This window comes from Mya arenaria, chromosome 13 (genome assembly GCF_026914265.1).
Source record: "Mya arenaria isolate MELC-2E11 chromosome 13, ASM2691426v1".
Lineage (NCBI taxonomy): Eukaryota > Metazoa > Mollusca > Bivalvia > Myida > Myidae > Mya > Mya arenaria.
The window spans coordinates 7,247,174-7,260,250 of NC_069134.1; the positions used below are offsets into that span (position 1 = coordinate 7,247,174).

At 40.8% G+C, this 13,077-nt stretch overlaps 2 protein-coding genes across 3 annotated transcripts in view; one reads left to right on the forward strand and one right to left on the reverse strand.

The window, feature by feature from the left end:
- On the forward strand, window positions 1-4,598 carry LOC128213390 (F-box only protein 32-like). Its single transcript, XM_052919040.1, has 8 exons — window positions 1-202; window positions 1,193-1,292; window positions 1,616-1,708; window positions 1,838-1,931; window positions 2,133-2,302; window positions 2,593-2,852; window positions 3,092-3,164; window positions 3,423-4,598. The coding sequence occupies exons 1-8, from the start codon at window positions 72-74 to the stop codon at window positions 3,507-3,509; spliced, it is 1,008 nt and encodes a 335-aa protein (XP_052775000.1). The 5' UTR covers window positions 1-71; the 3' UTR covers window positions 3,510-4,598.
- LOC128213388 (tRNA dimethylallyltransferase-like) overlaps window positions 4,436-13,077 on the reverse strand; it is a 24,377-nt gene continuing 15,735 nt past the window's right edge. For both annotated transcript variants that reach the window (XM_052919036.1, XM_052919037.1), the window contains exons 8-13: window positions 12,934-13,052; window positions 12,114-12,191; window positions 11,733-11,845; window positions 7,927-8,038; window positions 5,982-6,084; window positions 4,436-4,921 (exon numbers count right to left, since the gene is read on the reverse strand). In XM_052919036.1, coding sequence (XP_052774996.1) covers window positions 4,891-4,921; window positions 5,982-6,084; window positions 7,927-8,038; window positions 11,733-11,845; window positions 12,114-12,191; window positions 12,934-13,052 — 556 coding nt within the window. In that variant the 3' untranslated portion in view covers window positions 4,436-4,890. The remainder of the gene's footprint in view (window positions 4,922-5,981; window positions 6,085-7,926; window positions 8,039-11,732; window positions 11,846-12,113; window positions 12,192-12,933; window positions 13,053-13,077) is intronic.

Consider the following 13,077-nt stretch of genomic DNA (forward strand, 5'->3'; position numbering starts at 1 on the left):
AATGCGCAATTCGTACACAAAGGCTAAGAGACACACTACGGAAATATTAATTCAAAGCTCGTTTCGAGAAAATGCCTTTTCTTGGTAAAGACTGGAGGGGATCCGGGGATGAGTGGGTCAGGACTAAGGAAGGATCGTGGGAAAAACTTAAAATATGGCGAGTGAAAGTGTTCGAAAACTTAAATTCTCAGTATATTGCAAGGTACGTATGTGTTCACCTATATTCATGAATATATTAACATTTTCATGTGGCTATTTTTTTCCATTTCAGAATGTTTCCTTTCCTCGATCTCGAAACAAAGTTGCTTTTTTTGGAAACTATTCTGCCTAATTTTTATTTTCATTATTGTATCTCGATCTGCGATAAGTGACACAAAGGTCACTGTTATCCTATATTTAAATATTTGTCATTATCAAATCGAACGTAACATTTGCAAGACTGTTACTATGGGTTTAAGCTTGATCAAACAGCGACAAAGTTCACATCATTAATTGATAAAGAGCCACGTAGTAGTGCACTTGTATGTGAAACCAATCATGCGGTATATATAGCATTCACTAAATTTGCACGTTGTTTTACAACGGATTGTGAAACAAGTTATTTTAATACACTGACATTATATCGATCACTCTCGTTGGCATGATGTTGCACGAGAGTGTGGTCTTGTATTGTGTAAGAAACCAGAGTACCCGGAGGAAGCTCACGTGCCTTAACCAAACTCATATGCGCCCAGTCCGATAATCGAACCCGGGTCGCCTAGGATGGATGCGAGTGCGCATTAATCTCATACATGACTTTTGCAACTTGTGTGAAATAATATTCAATACATTTCTACACAAGGGACAATAGTCATAAATGAGATTAATAGTGTGCATCTTTATAGTTTTTTGAGTTTATCATTAGTGGCCGAAATTGAGTTATTATGAACTGGGAATCAGATTGGTCCCAGTTTTAAACATAGTTGAACTGTGAAATCATAGACTTTCACTCTCTTCTTTTCAAGAGGAATACATAATGCTAGTATAATATGGCGATTAAGCTTATACATTAAAACACAAGAGACCGTTTCAGTTAACCTTTCCTGTGGTCAATACTCTTTAGTTTATAGTTTTGCCTTAATAAACAAATGTATTTTGCTGGCTACTTAGCTACACCGTTAAGTCATTTTATAGAACTGATCATATTTGCCAGATTGCTACGCCTGGCCTTGGTAGAGTGGAACGGTTATTATGACGACCTTCAAAACGTCCACCGACCCTCAATCCGATACCAACGTGCAATCTCCCGCGAGGTAATAGCGTTTTTCGCACTTATCAGAACAAACATCAGTACCAAGTCTAACATTCTACCGTTCGGTGTTGTTGTTTTTTTTAAAAGGACACGAGTCACATGTCAATGCTACAGAGCTACAACCAGGATATAAAAACACCGTCATAAGGCTTTGATCACGCAGCCCAATTACCTGCAAATCTATTTACATTTTTATTAAATTCTTGTCCGATACTTTTTATACGAATGTTTTAAAAATCACACACCTATACATACAGATGCTATTGACAGACAATCCAGTAAAACACACTTGAAAAACCCCGCACGAATTTCTACGTTTTGCAGCAGATGACGCTTACCACAATCAGCGAGGCGTTCGTCCACCTGGACATGGCCACGGCCGGCAGGGATCTAAAGCGCTTCAACTACGTCTGCAAGGTATGGCCGTGGTAACTGTATAATTGGTCAACGTGTTCACGTGGCAGTAGAATTTGACGATGATGTTCGATATTGAAATAAGCTTGTGAATTGATCGTCGAAAGTTCGTATCCATCATTTATGTTGTAGCTGTTACGGCTGCTGCTGTGCGAGAAACTGGCGTTCCTGTCTGGGCACGCGCAGAAACACATGTTTGCGATCTTGGAGGAAATGGTCAATGATGGTAACTCCCCTCCTTATTTACTTTTTTAATTAATTGATACGCTTACAGTTATTTGCTATTTCCTATTTCAGGGCCTAGCAATAGGGCGAGTAATATCTATGGAGAATTCCCCGAACTGAAACTGAATTGCAATAAGACATAAACGCACGCAACGCAATGCACATGTATACCCTATTTTATTTATAACATTATCATTAACAGTTTTACGGTCGCAAAACAACGTCGGGGAAATGCGGAAGTTGGTCTACTGCGCGGTGCGTGCACTTCACGAGCACAGGTGCGACCACATTGGCTGTTCTGCTCTTTGGAACGAACATCTCAAGGCAGCCAACAGAATGGCCGACAAGCTCCGGAGGTTCCGGGTGAAAGAGGTTTGTAAGCATAACTGTATTTTTACACGTATATGTATATTTAAATAACATATATGGCGTTACACATGTATGTGTTAATTGTTTTCTTAGTTAAAGCAAATATTTCCTTTAATATCGCCAGCATTCAAATGATCATGCTTTAAAATACTGCGACTATTAGCCATTCATTTAAATTTCCATCTACTAATAAGACACACTGGTTTCCTTTATAAATGTGCACATGCTTAAACACTTAAAACACAGCGTTCGTTGTAATGGCATATCACTAATTGGCAATGAATGATTTACAGCGGAAGTCAGATGGCTGTATGACCTTCAACAATCTCCCGCCAGAATGCAAGCAGCAGATCATGCTGAAGATTCCTGACCACTCGGATCTCCTCCGCCTCGGACAGACTGACACACACAACAACGCAATTACGGACGACACGTTGCTATGGAAACAGCTCGTGCTCTTCCACTTCACGAGCAGACAGATCCTCACCTTTCTTAACAAGAACGAGCAGGAATCAGACATTGACTGGAAGTACATCTATAAGAGATGTTACCTGTAAGTGTATGGCTCACATGCATGCTCTTATTTATGGCACTAAATTATTTGTATGTTTTTATCTTAGTTGTGGCGTTTTTGTTCAGTGAATTACATTTTTGCTGTTTACTTCCTTTTTATTGCTAATTTCGTAAACAAGCTATAACACTGGAGCAGGTTACTACTGTCAGCATGGATTAAGAATAAAATGATACATTGTTTAAATAATAAAACTGCCACAATTAATGTGTATGTTTCAGGCGGTTCGGTAAGAAGGAGGTCTACAGTGATGTCTTGGCCATCTGTCGACACTGCAACCACATCTTCTGGCAGGTCAGGAATTTATTTTATTTTGTCAGTATAGTTAATAAAACCCATGTGTAAATAATTGAATTTTCATACACAATTGTAAGACAGTCCGAGATATATTAAGACTATGCAATCAAAATACATGGAAAAATAAAAATTGTTTCCGACCACATGTTGATGCTATGACATACTTATTATTAAATTAGAGAAAGATTATGCCAAAATGACCTTGTCACTACCAGTTGGATATTCTACATTTATGACCTTGACCTTACATTACAGTCTCTGGGTCATCCATGTGCCAGTGAACATCAGCCAAAGAGCAGAAGTCTGAAGCCAGAGGAATTTCTTGCCCTCTTTCAGTTCTAGGTCATGGACACATGTGCAACTTCTCACTCATCCTGAAATTGACACTTGACCTTAGCTGGTAGAAGGTCAACCTCCAGGCTGATATATTGAACTGTTTTACCACACGTTTTGCTGCAGAATGCAATACATTCGGATTGAAACTGCCAAACATCGAAATCATGTTTAAAAAGTTAGTGTTTCAAGAGAATCTAATTCAAAGCCATTTCATGCTGGTGTACATCAAATGTACGGACATATATTTTTTCGACTGTCTCATGTATGTATATCAAGAAAACTAGCTCATAGAGTTGTTGAAGTTTATTGTTATATCGGATATTATTTCAAAGATGTTAAACCTTTCTGTGATTCATTATTTTACAACGTTTTGTTTTAGTCACTGGTGTTTATTAATACAATTAAGTGTTGAATACCGTAGTCTAGAATTGTATATAGTTAAAACCTGAATATAAAGTCATTGTTTTGCGAGCCTAGATATTCCATTGCTGTAAATATGTGCTGCCATGTGTATATTATGCAGTTGCTACTTTTTGTCCCTAAACTGTTGTACAACATAATGACCTCAGTTTTTTGCATGTTGTTCTGTTGTGTTAAGTGTTACAATGGAATAATGCTGTATATTTTATGCCAAGGCAGTTGTTTATCTATTTTATTTCTGAAATGCCAAATTTCGTCCCTATGAAGGGTTGTTAAAAGAAGTAAAATGAAGGGTCTTTGTAAAAAAAATACTTCCTGAACTTAACAACGAGATCTTTTAGATAAGGCTAGCCCTGATAAGCTTGAAATGTTTTATTATACATCCAACCTGTTATGTATGTTTTTCAAATATTGAAATGCTTTACATCTGCAATGCAATGCAATGCAATTCATTCAACATTCTCATATCGGGCAGATTATTTTGCCCATTCCATCTCATTTCAAGTCAGTCCTTTGATGCACATTTTATTTCCAGTACAATGTATCACATAAATCTATCACAGCCTTTGTGTTAAGTTCTAACAGTGCTTATCCTCTTTCCCTCTCATCATGTTTTTGTATTTCCATGACAGATCATTTATTTATTGTGGCAATAAAATAAACAGAAAATAAAAACACTTTGTTCACTCGTGTTGAATTCCTGATGACTTTATAACATAGCGCAAATAAAATGGAATACTTTTGATAACCGGCTTTCTTAAAGCTACCATTTGAGTCATACTCAGTACCGGTGTTGCCTCCTTTATAGCAAAAACTGTTCTTGGCTTCCAACTAGTGAGGGCCATCAGAGTACTGTTATGATGAAATGTTCTTCAACAGGCCACTGTTGTCTTCTGCAACGTGGATTGGAATCCAAAGTCTTCACAAACTATTCTAGAGTTTCAACTGCCGTCAGAATGGGAACCAATCAGGTGTCACTGTTGGTTATTTCTGGTTCCCTGTAAAATGGAATAGAGCCAATCAGTGGGTTAGCCATTAGCTTAAACTATTTTGAAAAATGTATGTATGTTTATATTTACAGCCACTTTTTTTGATTCCTTAGCTGAACACAAAATCTTCAGAAAACATCTGCAATACCCACACTTCTGACATGAAAAAAACCCATTGTATTGCAGTTAAATGAATGTGACTTTAATCAATCAAGTGACATCATTGACCTTGTTTAAACAGCCAACTTTATAGAAGATTAATTGTCTTTCAGGCGTTATTTTTTGAGCATTGCAGTTGAATTGTGTGATGATTAATGTGACAATAGTATTATGTTATGCTAAGGTGAAATTATAAGTGGCATCTTTTAAAAAACAACTACATTTTACTGTTCAGATGTTGTGGACAAAAACAATATTTCAATAAAATATTCAGGGAACAGAACATTCAGAACAGAATTGACATAAAGTTTGAGACTGTGAGTTTGAATTGATACATGTATTTGTTTATCGGTACTATTCTATAAATATACTTGTACTGAAATGTTCTTATTGCAGTACCAATGGTACTGAAAATGTCAAGTGTCAATATTGTATTCCACTTCTTTCACCCATTATTTGTTCCAAGAACTTGATTTCATTTATCTTCTTCCCAAGTGTTTTTATATGCAGTGTGTATTGTACTTTATTTGGTTTTTGTTTACTATTTTCATTCTTCTGAACACTCTAAGGTGGAGAAAGTAGAACTTCCATAGGATTGATAAGTTTTGGAAGAGCAAAGGTTTTAACTCCTGTAACCTTTCAGGGAAGGGTCAGTTTTCTGTGTTGACAACTTTTTAAAAATTCTGTAGCTAAGGAAATCTTGATGTTAGGGTAGTTGGATCACAAACCGTAAACTGACAAATGTTTTTATACACAATTAAACGGCAATAGCTTACCAAAATATTTTATACTTATAATACTTAAGAAGGACATACTATTAAAGGAAAATATACATATCTGGTATGCTTATGGCCAAATTGGACACATTTTACTTGTTAATAGATCATCCTATGAAGCTCCCACAATATACCTGTCTTCCTTTTTGACATAACTGTCAAGTGTCTGTGAAAGTCTGGCCAGCCTTTTTCTGTGAGATTGAGCCCTCTTCTTGTGACGACGACCCTTCATGTGCACTTTAGAAGTAAAGATATGGGTTTATTAGAGGCACTATAGCAAAAAAACACTACTGTTGCTGGACAGGTATTGTAATTTTAATCTTCAATGAAGGGTTGAACACTTCTTGGAAAATTTAAAATGTTGCTACCCTACACTTATACAGCAAATACACAGGAAACAAGTGCTGTCATAGGACAGTGCGCTCGACTAAATGCTGCTTCATCTTTGCAATGAATCAAAAGCAAAAAATAAACAAGAAACCCTGCAATAACTTTAGCCTTCAGTTTGAGATTGATTTTCATCTGTTTTTTTTTTTCTATTTTTAGTAACATTGACCTTGATCCTAAGGGCCCCAAAGGCAATCCCTTGAAAGGTTTCCATTAACTCTTTCTATATACAAAGTTTGGTAGTAAAATATCAACTCTAACTAAAGTTATTCAGTACTAAATGTTTTTCTATTTTCAGTAACAGTGACCTTGACCCTATGGGCCCTAAACACAATCTCATGAAAAGTCTCCATAAACTCTTCCTATATACAAAGTTTGGTCACAATATGTCAACCCTAGCTGAAGTTATTCAGCGCTTAGCATTTTTTTATTTTTAGAAACAGTGACCTTGACAATGACTCTTGGGGCCCTAAACTCAATCCCATGAAAGGTCTCTGTAAGCTCTTTATACAACAAAGTTTGGTCGCAATTTGTCAACCTTTACTAAGGTTATACAGTACCAACCTTTTTTCTATTTTTAGTAACAGTGACCTTGACCCTAGGGGCCCCAAATGCAATCCCATGAATGGTCTCAATAAACTCATCCATATTCTAAGTTTGGTCACTAAATGTTGAACCTAACTAAAATTATTCGATACCAAAGGTGAGTTTAATGACGCCCTTCCAACGTATGTCATTCTTATAACACTGTTTTACTTCCTGAAAACCTGGTTAAAATTATAAAAATTTGCATGTCAGTTGAATGAAGAGTATTTGAGACGTGAGTTAAAACCCAATGTTGCCCAAAAACTTGAACCAAACTTTTTAAGTCAATCAAGGGCCATAATTTGTATAAAGGTTAATATGCAGTTATGAAACCTAATGGTGTGATGGCCGTTAACAACTATGTGAAGTATTAAGTCAATAGAATGAAGGGTATGGAAGTAATAAGAGAAAAATCCCAACTTCGGGGCAATGCCTTAAACTTGAACCAAACACAATGCGCCCTAAAACTTTACCGGAGTTCCTTAGTTGATTTATGTCTATAATTTGAATATAAGTGTAGTGTAGCCTAATTGTAAGATGGTCATCAATAATTGTGTGAAGTATTAAGTCAATTGATTGAAGGGTATAGAAGTTATTAGTAAAAATCCCAACTTGCCCTAAAGCTTAAACCTGACGCAATGTTAATCTTTAACCTTAGATCCTAAGTCAATCAGGGACCATATTCTGTATTTAAGATAATATGGAGTTGTGTAACCTCATTGTGTGATGGTCCTGAACAACTGTGTGAAATATTAAGTGAATTGTATGAAAGGTATTGGAGTTATAAGTGCAAATGTCAACTTGCCCTAAAACTTGAACCAGAGGCGTACACCTACGTAGTAACGCCTCCTTATTCTTTGAATAGTCAAGCTAGAAATGCAATATATCCTTTTTTCATTGTATTTTTCTCATGATTAATATATCAAGTATCATCACTGTTGGGAAAAAATTACACCTGAAAATATTTTGGTTTAATTAATGAGGTTAGCAGAATAGCTATGAGAATGCAGTTGTAAAATAAACAAAGGTGTCATACCACCATGCTGCTCATGATAAAAAAAAATCTCTTTAGAAAAGCTAAGATACTGAACAATGAATACATTATACTTTGCCACATATCTGGTGTGGTTGCATAGACCTCACACACTCTACAGTAGTGGGTGGCAAACTCTCGCTGCACTTCTCTGTGTTGAAGGGCCTGGATTGGGGGATTCTCTCCCTGAAATAATAGTGAAAATATAAAAGTAGGTACATACTCATTTATGAATGTTCAATTTGCAAGATTTATGAGTTTTGAATGTTAACTAATATTTGAGGATTTTTCAAGTGGGGTCACCATTTCTTGAAAGTCCATAACCACCCTTTGTAAAGATAAGAGCATCCCTTTAGTCCATACCCACCCTTTGTTCAGCTGTGAGCATCTCTCAAGTCCATACCCACCAGCTGTGAGCATCTCTCAAGTCCATACCCACCAGCTGTGTGCATCTCTAAAGTCCATACCCACCAGCTGTGAGCATCTCTACAGTCCATACCCACCAGCTGCGAGCATCTCTACAGTCCATACCCACCAGCTGTGAGCATCTCTCAAGTCCATACCCACCAGCTGTGAGCATCTCTCAAGTCCATACCCACCAGCTGTGAGCATCTCTCAAGTCCATACCCGCCAGCTGTGAGCGTCTCTAAAGTCCATACCCGCCAGCTGTGAGCGTCTCTAAAGTCCATACCCGCCAGCTGTGAGCGTCTCTAAAGTCCATACCCGCCAGCTGTGAGGGTCTCTAAAGTCCATACCCGCCAGCTGTGAGCATCTCTCAAGTCCATACCCGCCCTCTGTTCAGCTGTGGGCATCTCTACGGTCCATACCCCGCCCTCTCTTCAGCTGTGGGCATCTCTACGGTCCATACCCGCCCTCTCTTCAGCTGTGGGCATCTCTACGGTCCATACCCGCCCTCTCTTCAGCTGTGGGCATCTCTACGGTCCATACCCCGCCCTCTCTTCAGCTGTGGGCATCTCTACGGTCCATACCCCGCCCTCTCTTCAGCTGTGGGCATCTCTACGGTCCATACCCCGCCCTCTCTTCAGCTGTGGGCATCTCTACGGTCCATACCCCGCCCTCTCTTCAGCTGTGGGCATCTCTACGGTCCATACCCCGCCCTCTCTTCAGCTGTGGGCATCTCTACGGTCCATACCCCGCCCTCTCTTCAGCTGTGGGCATCTCTACGGTCCATACCCCGCCCTCTCTTCAGCTGTGGGCATCTCTACGGTCCATACCCGCCCTCTCTTCAGCTGTGGGCATCTCTACGGTCCATACCCGCCCTCTCTTCAGCTGTGGGCATCTCTACGGTCCATACCCCGCCCTCTCTTCAGCTGTGGGCATCTCTACGGTCCATACCCCGCCCTCTCTTCAGCTGTGGGCATCTCTACGGTCCATACCCGCCCTCTGTTCAGCTGTGGGCATCTCTACGGTCCATACCCGCCCTCTGTTCAGCTGTGGGCATCTCTACGGTCCATACCCCGCCCTCTCTTCAGCTGTGGGCATCTCTACGGTCCATACCCCGCCCTCTCTTCAGCTGTGGGCATCTCTACGGTCCATACCCCGCCCTCTCTTCAGCTGTGGGCATCTCTACGTTCCATACCCCGCCCTCTCTTCAGCTGTGGGCATCTCTACGGTCCATACCCCGCCCTCTCTTCAGCTGTGGGCATCTCTACGTTCCATACCCCGCCCTCTCTTCAGCTGTGGGCATCTCTACGGTCCATACCCCGCCCTCTCTTCAGCTGTGGGCATCTCTACGGTCCATACCCCGCCCTCTCTTCAGCTGTGGGCATCTCTACGGTCCATACCCCGCCCTCTCTTCAGCTGTGGGCATCTCTACATTCCATACCCCGCCCTCTCTTCAGCTGTGGGCATCTCTACGGTCCATACCCCGCCCTCTCTTCAGCTGTGGGCATCTCTACGGTCCATACCCCGCCCTCTCTTCAGCTGTGGGCATCTCTACGGTCCATACCCCGCCCTCTCTTCAGCTGTGGGCATCTCTACGGTCCATACCCCGCCCTCTCTTCAGCTGTGGGCATCTCTACGGTCCATACCCCGCCCTCTCTTCAGCTGTGGGCATCTCTACGGTCCATACCCCGCCCTCTCTTCAGCTGTGGGCATCTCTACCGTCCATACCCCGCCCTCTCTTCAGCTGTGGGCATCTCTACGGTCCATACCCCGCCCTCTCTTCAGCTGTGGGCATCTCTACGGTCCATACCCCGCCCTCTCTTCAGCTGTGGGCATCTCTACGGTCCATACCCCGCCCTCTCTTCAGCTGTGGGCATCTCTACGGTCCATACCCCGCCCTCTCTTCAGCTGTGGGCATCTCTACGGTCCATACCCGCCCTCTCTTCAGCTGTGGGCATCTCTACAGTCCATACCCCGCCCTCTCTTCAGCTGTGGGCATCTCTACAGTCCATACCCCGCCCTCTGTTCAGCTGTGGGCATCTCTACAGTCCATACCCCGCCCTCTGTTCAGCTGTGGGCATCTCTACAGTCCATACCCGCCCTCTCTTCAGCTGTGGGCATCTCTACAGTCCATACCCGCCCTCTCTTCAGCTGTGGGCATCTCTACAGTCCATACCCGCCCTCTCTTCAGCTGTGGGCATCTCTACAGTCCATACCCGCCCTCTGTTCAGCTGTGGGCATCTCTACAGTCCATACCCGCCCTCTGTTCAGCTGTGGGCATCTCTACAGTCCATACCCGCCCTCTGTTCAACTGTGAGCATCTCTACAGTCCATACCAACACTCTGTTCACTTGTGAGCATCTCTACAGTCCATATTCACACTCTGTTTAGCTGTAAGTATATCTACAGTCAATACCCACCTTCTGTTCAGCTGTGAGCATCTCTAGTCCATACCCACCCTCTGTACCACTGTTTCTCTACAGTTCATACCCACCCTCTGTACCACTGTTTCTCTACAGTTCATACCCACCCTCTGTACCACTGTTTCTCTACAGTTCATACCCACCCTCTGTACCACTGTTTCTCTACAGTTCATACCTACCCTCTGTACCACTGTTTCTCTACAGTTCATACCTACCCTCTGTACCACTGTTTCTCTACAGTTCATACCTACCCTCTGTACCACTGTTTCTCTACAGTTCATACCTACCCACTGTACCACTGTTTCTCTACAGTTCATACCCACCCTCTGTACCACTGTTTCTCTACAGTTCATACCTACCCTCTGTACCACTGTTTCTCTACAGTTCATACCCACCCTCTGTACCACTGTTTCTCTACAGTTCATACCCACCCTCTGTACCACTGTTTTTCTACAGTTCATACCCACCCTCTGTACCACTGTTTCTCTACAGTTCATACCTACCCTCTGTACCACTGTTTCTCTACAGTTCATACCCACCCTCTGTACCACTGTTTCTCTACAGTTCATACCCGCCCTCTGTACCACTGTTTCTCTACAGTTCATACCCACCCTCTGTACCACTGTTTCTCTTCAGTTCATACCCACCCTCTGTACCACTGTTTCTCTACAGTTCATACCCACCCTCTGTACCACTGTTTCTCTTCAGTTCATACCCACCCTCTGTACCACTGTTTCTCTACAGTCCATACCCACCCTCTGTACCACTGTTTCTCTACAGTTCATACCACACTCTGTTTAGCTGTAAGTATATCTACAGTCAATACCCACCCTCTGTACCACTGTTTCTCTACAGTCCATATTCACACTCTGTTTAGCTGTAAGTATATCTACAGTCAATACCCACCCTCTGTACCGCTGTTTCTCTACAGTTCATACCCACCCTCTGTACCACTGTTTCTCTACAGTTCATACCCACCCTCTGTACCACTGTTTCTCTACAGTTCATACCTACTCTCTGTACCGCTGTGAGTATCTCTTGTCCATGCCTACCTTCTGTACAGCTGTGAGTATCTCTACAGCAGGTGTGTGCACGTTCTTATCCCACTGGAAAACATCTGTACCATCCAGGCCATACACACGAGGCACGTTCTCACTGCATGGGCCTGTTTACAGAATCAGAAAAAACAGTGAACTTGATATCATCATATGTTTTTGTTTCAAAAATGGCATCACATATTTGAATTTATTAAGCAATACAAAAATTTATATCAGGAATATCATGTTCAATCGTATCAGATTTAAAGAAGTAACGACACAGAGAACACATTGTAGTGCTGGGATAAGAAACTGTATGAACAACCTTCGAGATTATCAAAAAAAGTTTTATATTCACTTTTACTTGATACTCAGTTTCGATTAAGACATACTTACGTTTGAGCAGGCGTGTCTCAATCCACCTCTTTTGTTTCCTGGCGTACTGTCTGGTTACCAGTTTTAACTTGTTCACTCCTGTAAAATAGATCTTACATTCTAACCATTGTTAAATTTAATTGATATGCTCTTACATTTAGTTTCAAACCCTAAAAAGATTTTCATCCCATCATTTTTATTCATATTTATAAGCAGAATAAATAGTGAGATGATATCCAGTAAGAATCACAGGATACAAACTATACTTGTAACAAAATTTGCTTTCTTTTCCATTTTCTTCGCCATTCGTGAAAATATAGTTTTTCCATGATCACGAATGAAATAAAATACAATCTTACTCTAAAATAAACAAATATCCTCTATTTCCTCTGATGATTTAAATGAAAAAAATAACTTCTTTATTCCAATAAATACATAAAGGTTTGTTTCAGTGTAAGATAGCAATATAGTTCAACAAGTGTAGACCGTAAGCTATATTTCACGAGTGACTTTGCATGATTGACCATGATTGTCACAAACAGGAAAATAACTACACAGATATAATATTTTTCTTCATTTGAATTGAAAAGTAATATTTCTTGATAATTATAAACATGTCGAGATGTCAAAGACTTAATGATATACCAAGCAATATTTTCTTTTTATTTCATTCTAATCAAAACTAATAAATTATTGATATTGAAATTTAGCCAAATAATGTAATAATAGAAATTATTTTTTCTTCCTGGCACTATATGAGTTTACATTACTTATGACTATAAGCATTACTCATTGACAGTTCTGGAAAGTAGTTAATCAACACAGTTTTAACCCAAGTTACCTTCCAAGAATGCATTTTGTCCCTGAGGCGTGGCCCTCTGCTGGTCGTCCATTAGGAGGTAGTTGTGGAACTCTTTGAAGCCGATACTCTGGAATATCCCTCGAGTGTAGTCCGCTTCCCTGACAACGTTAGAAAGTTTAACGT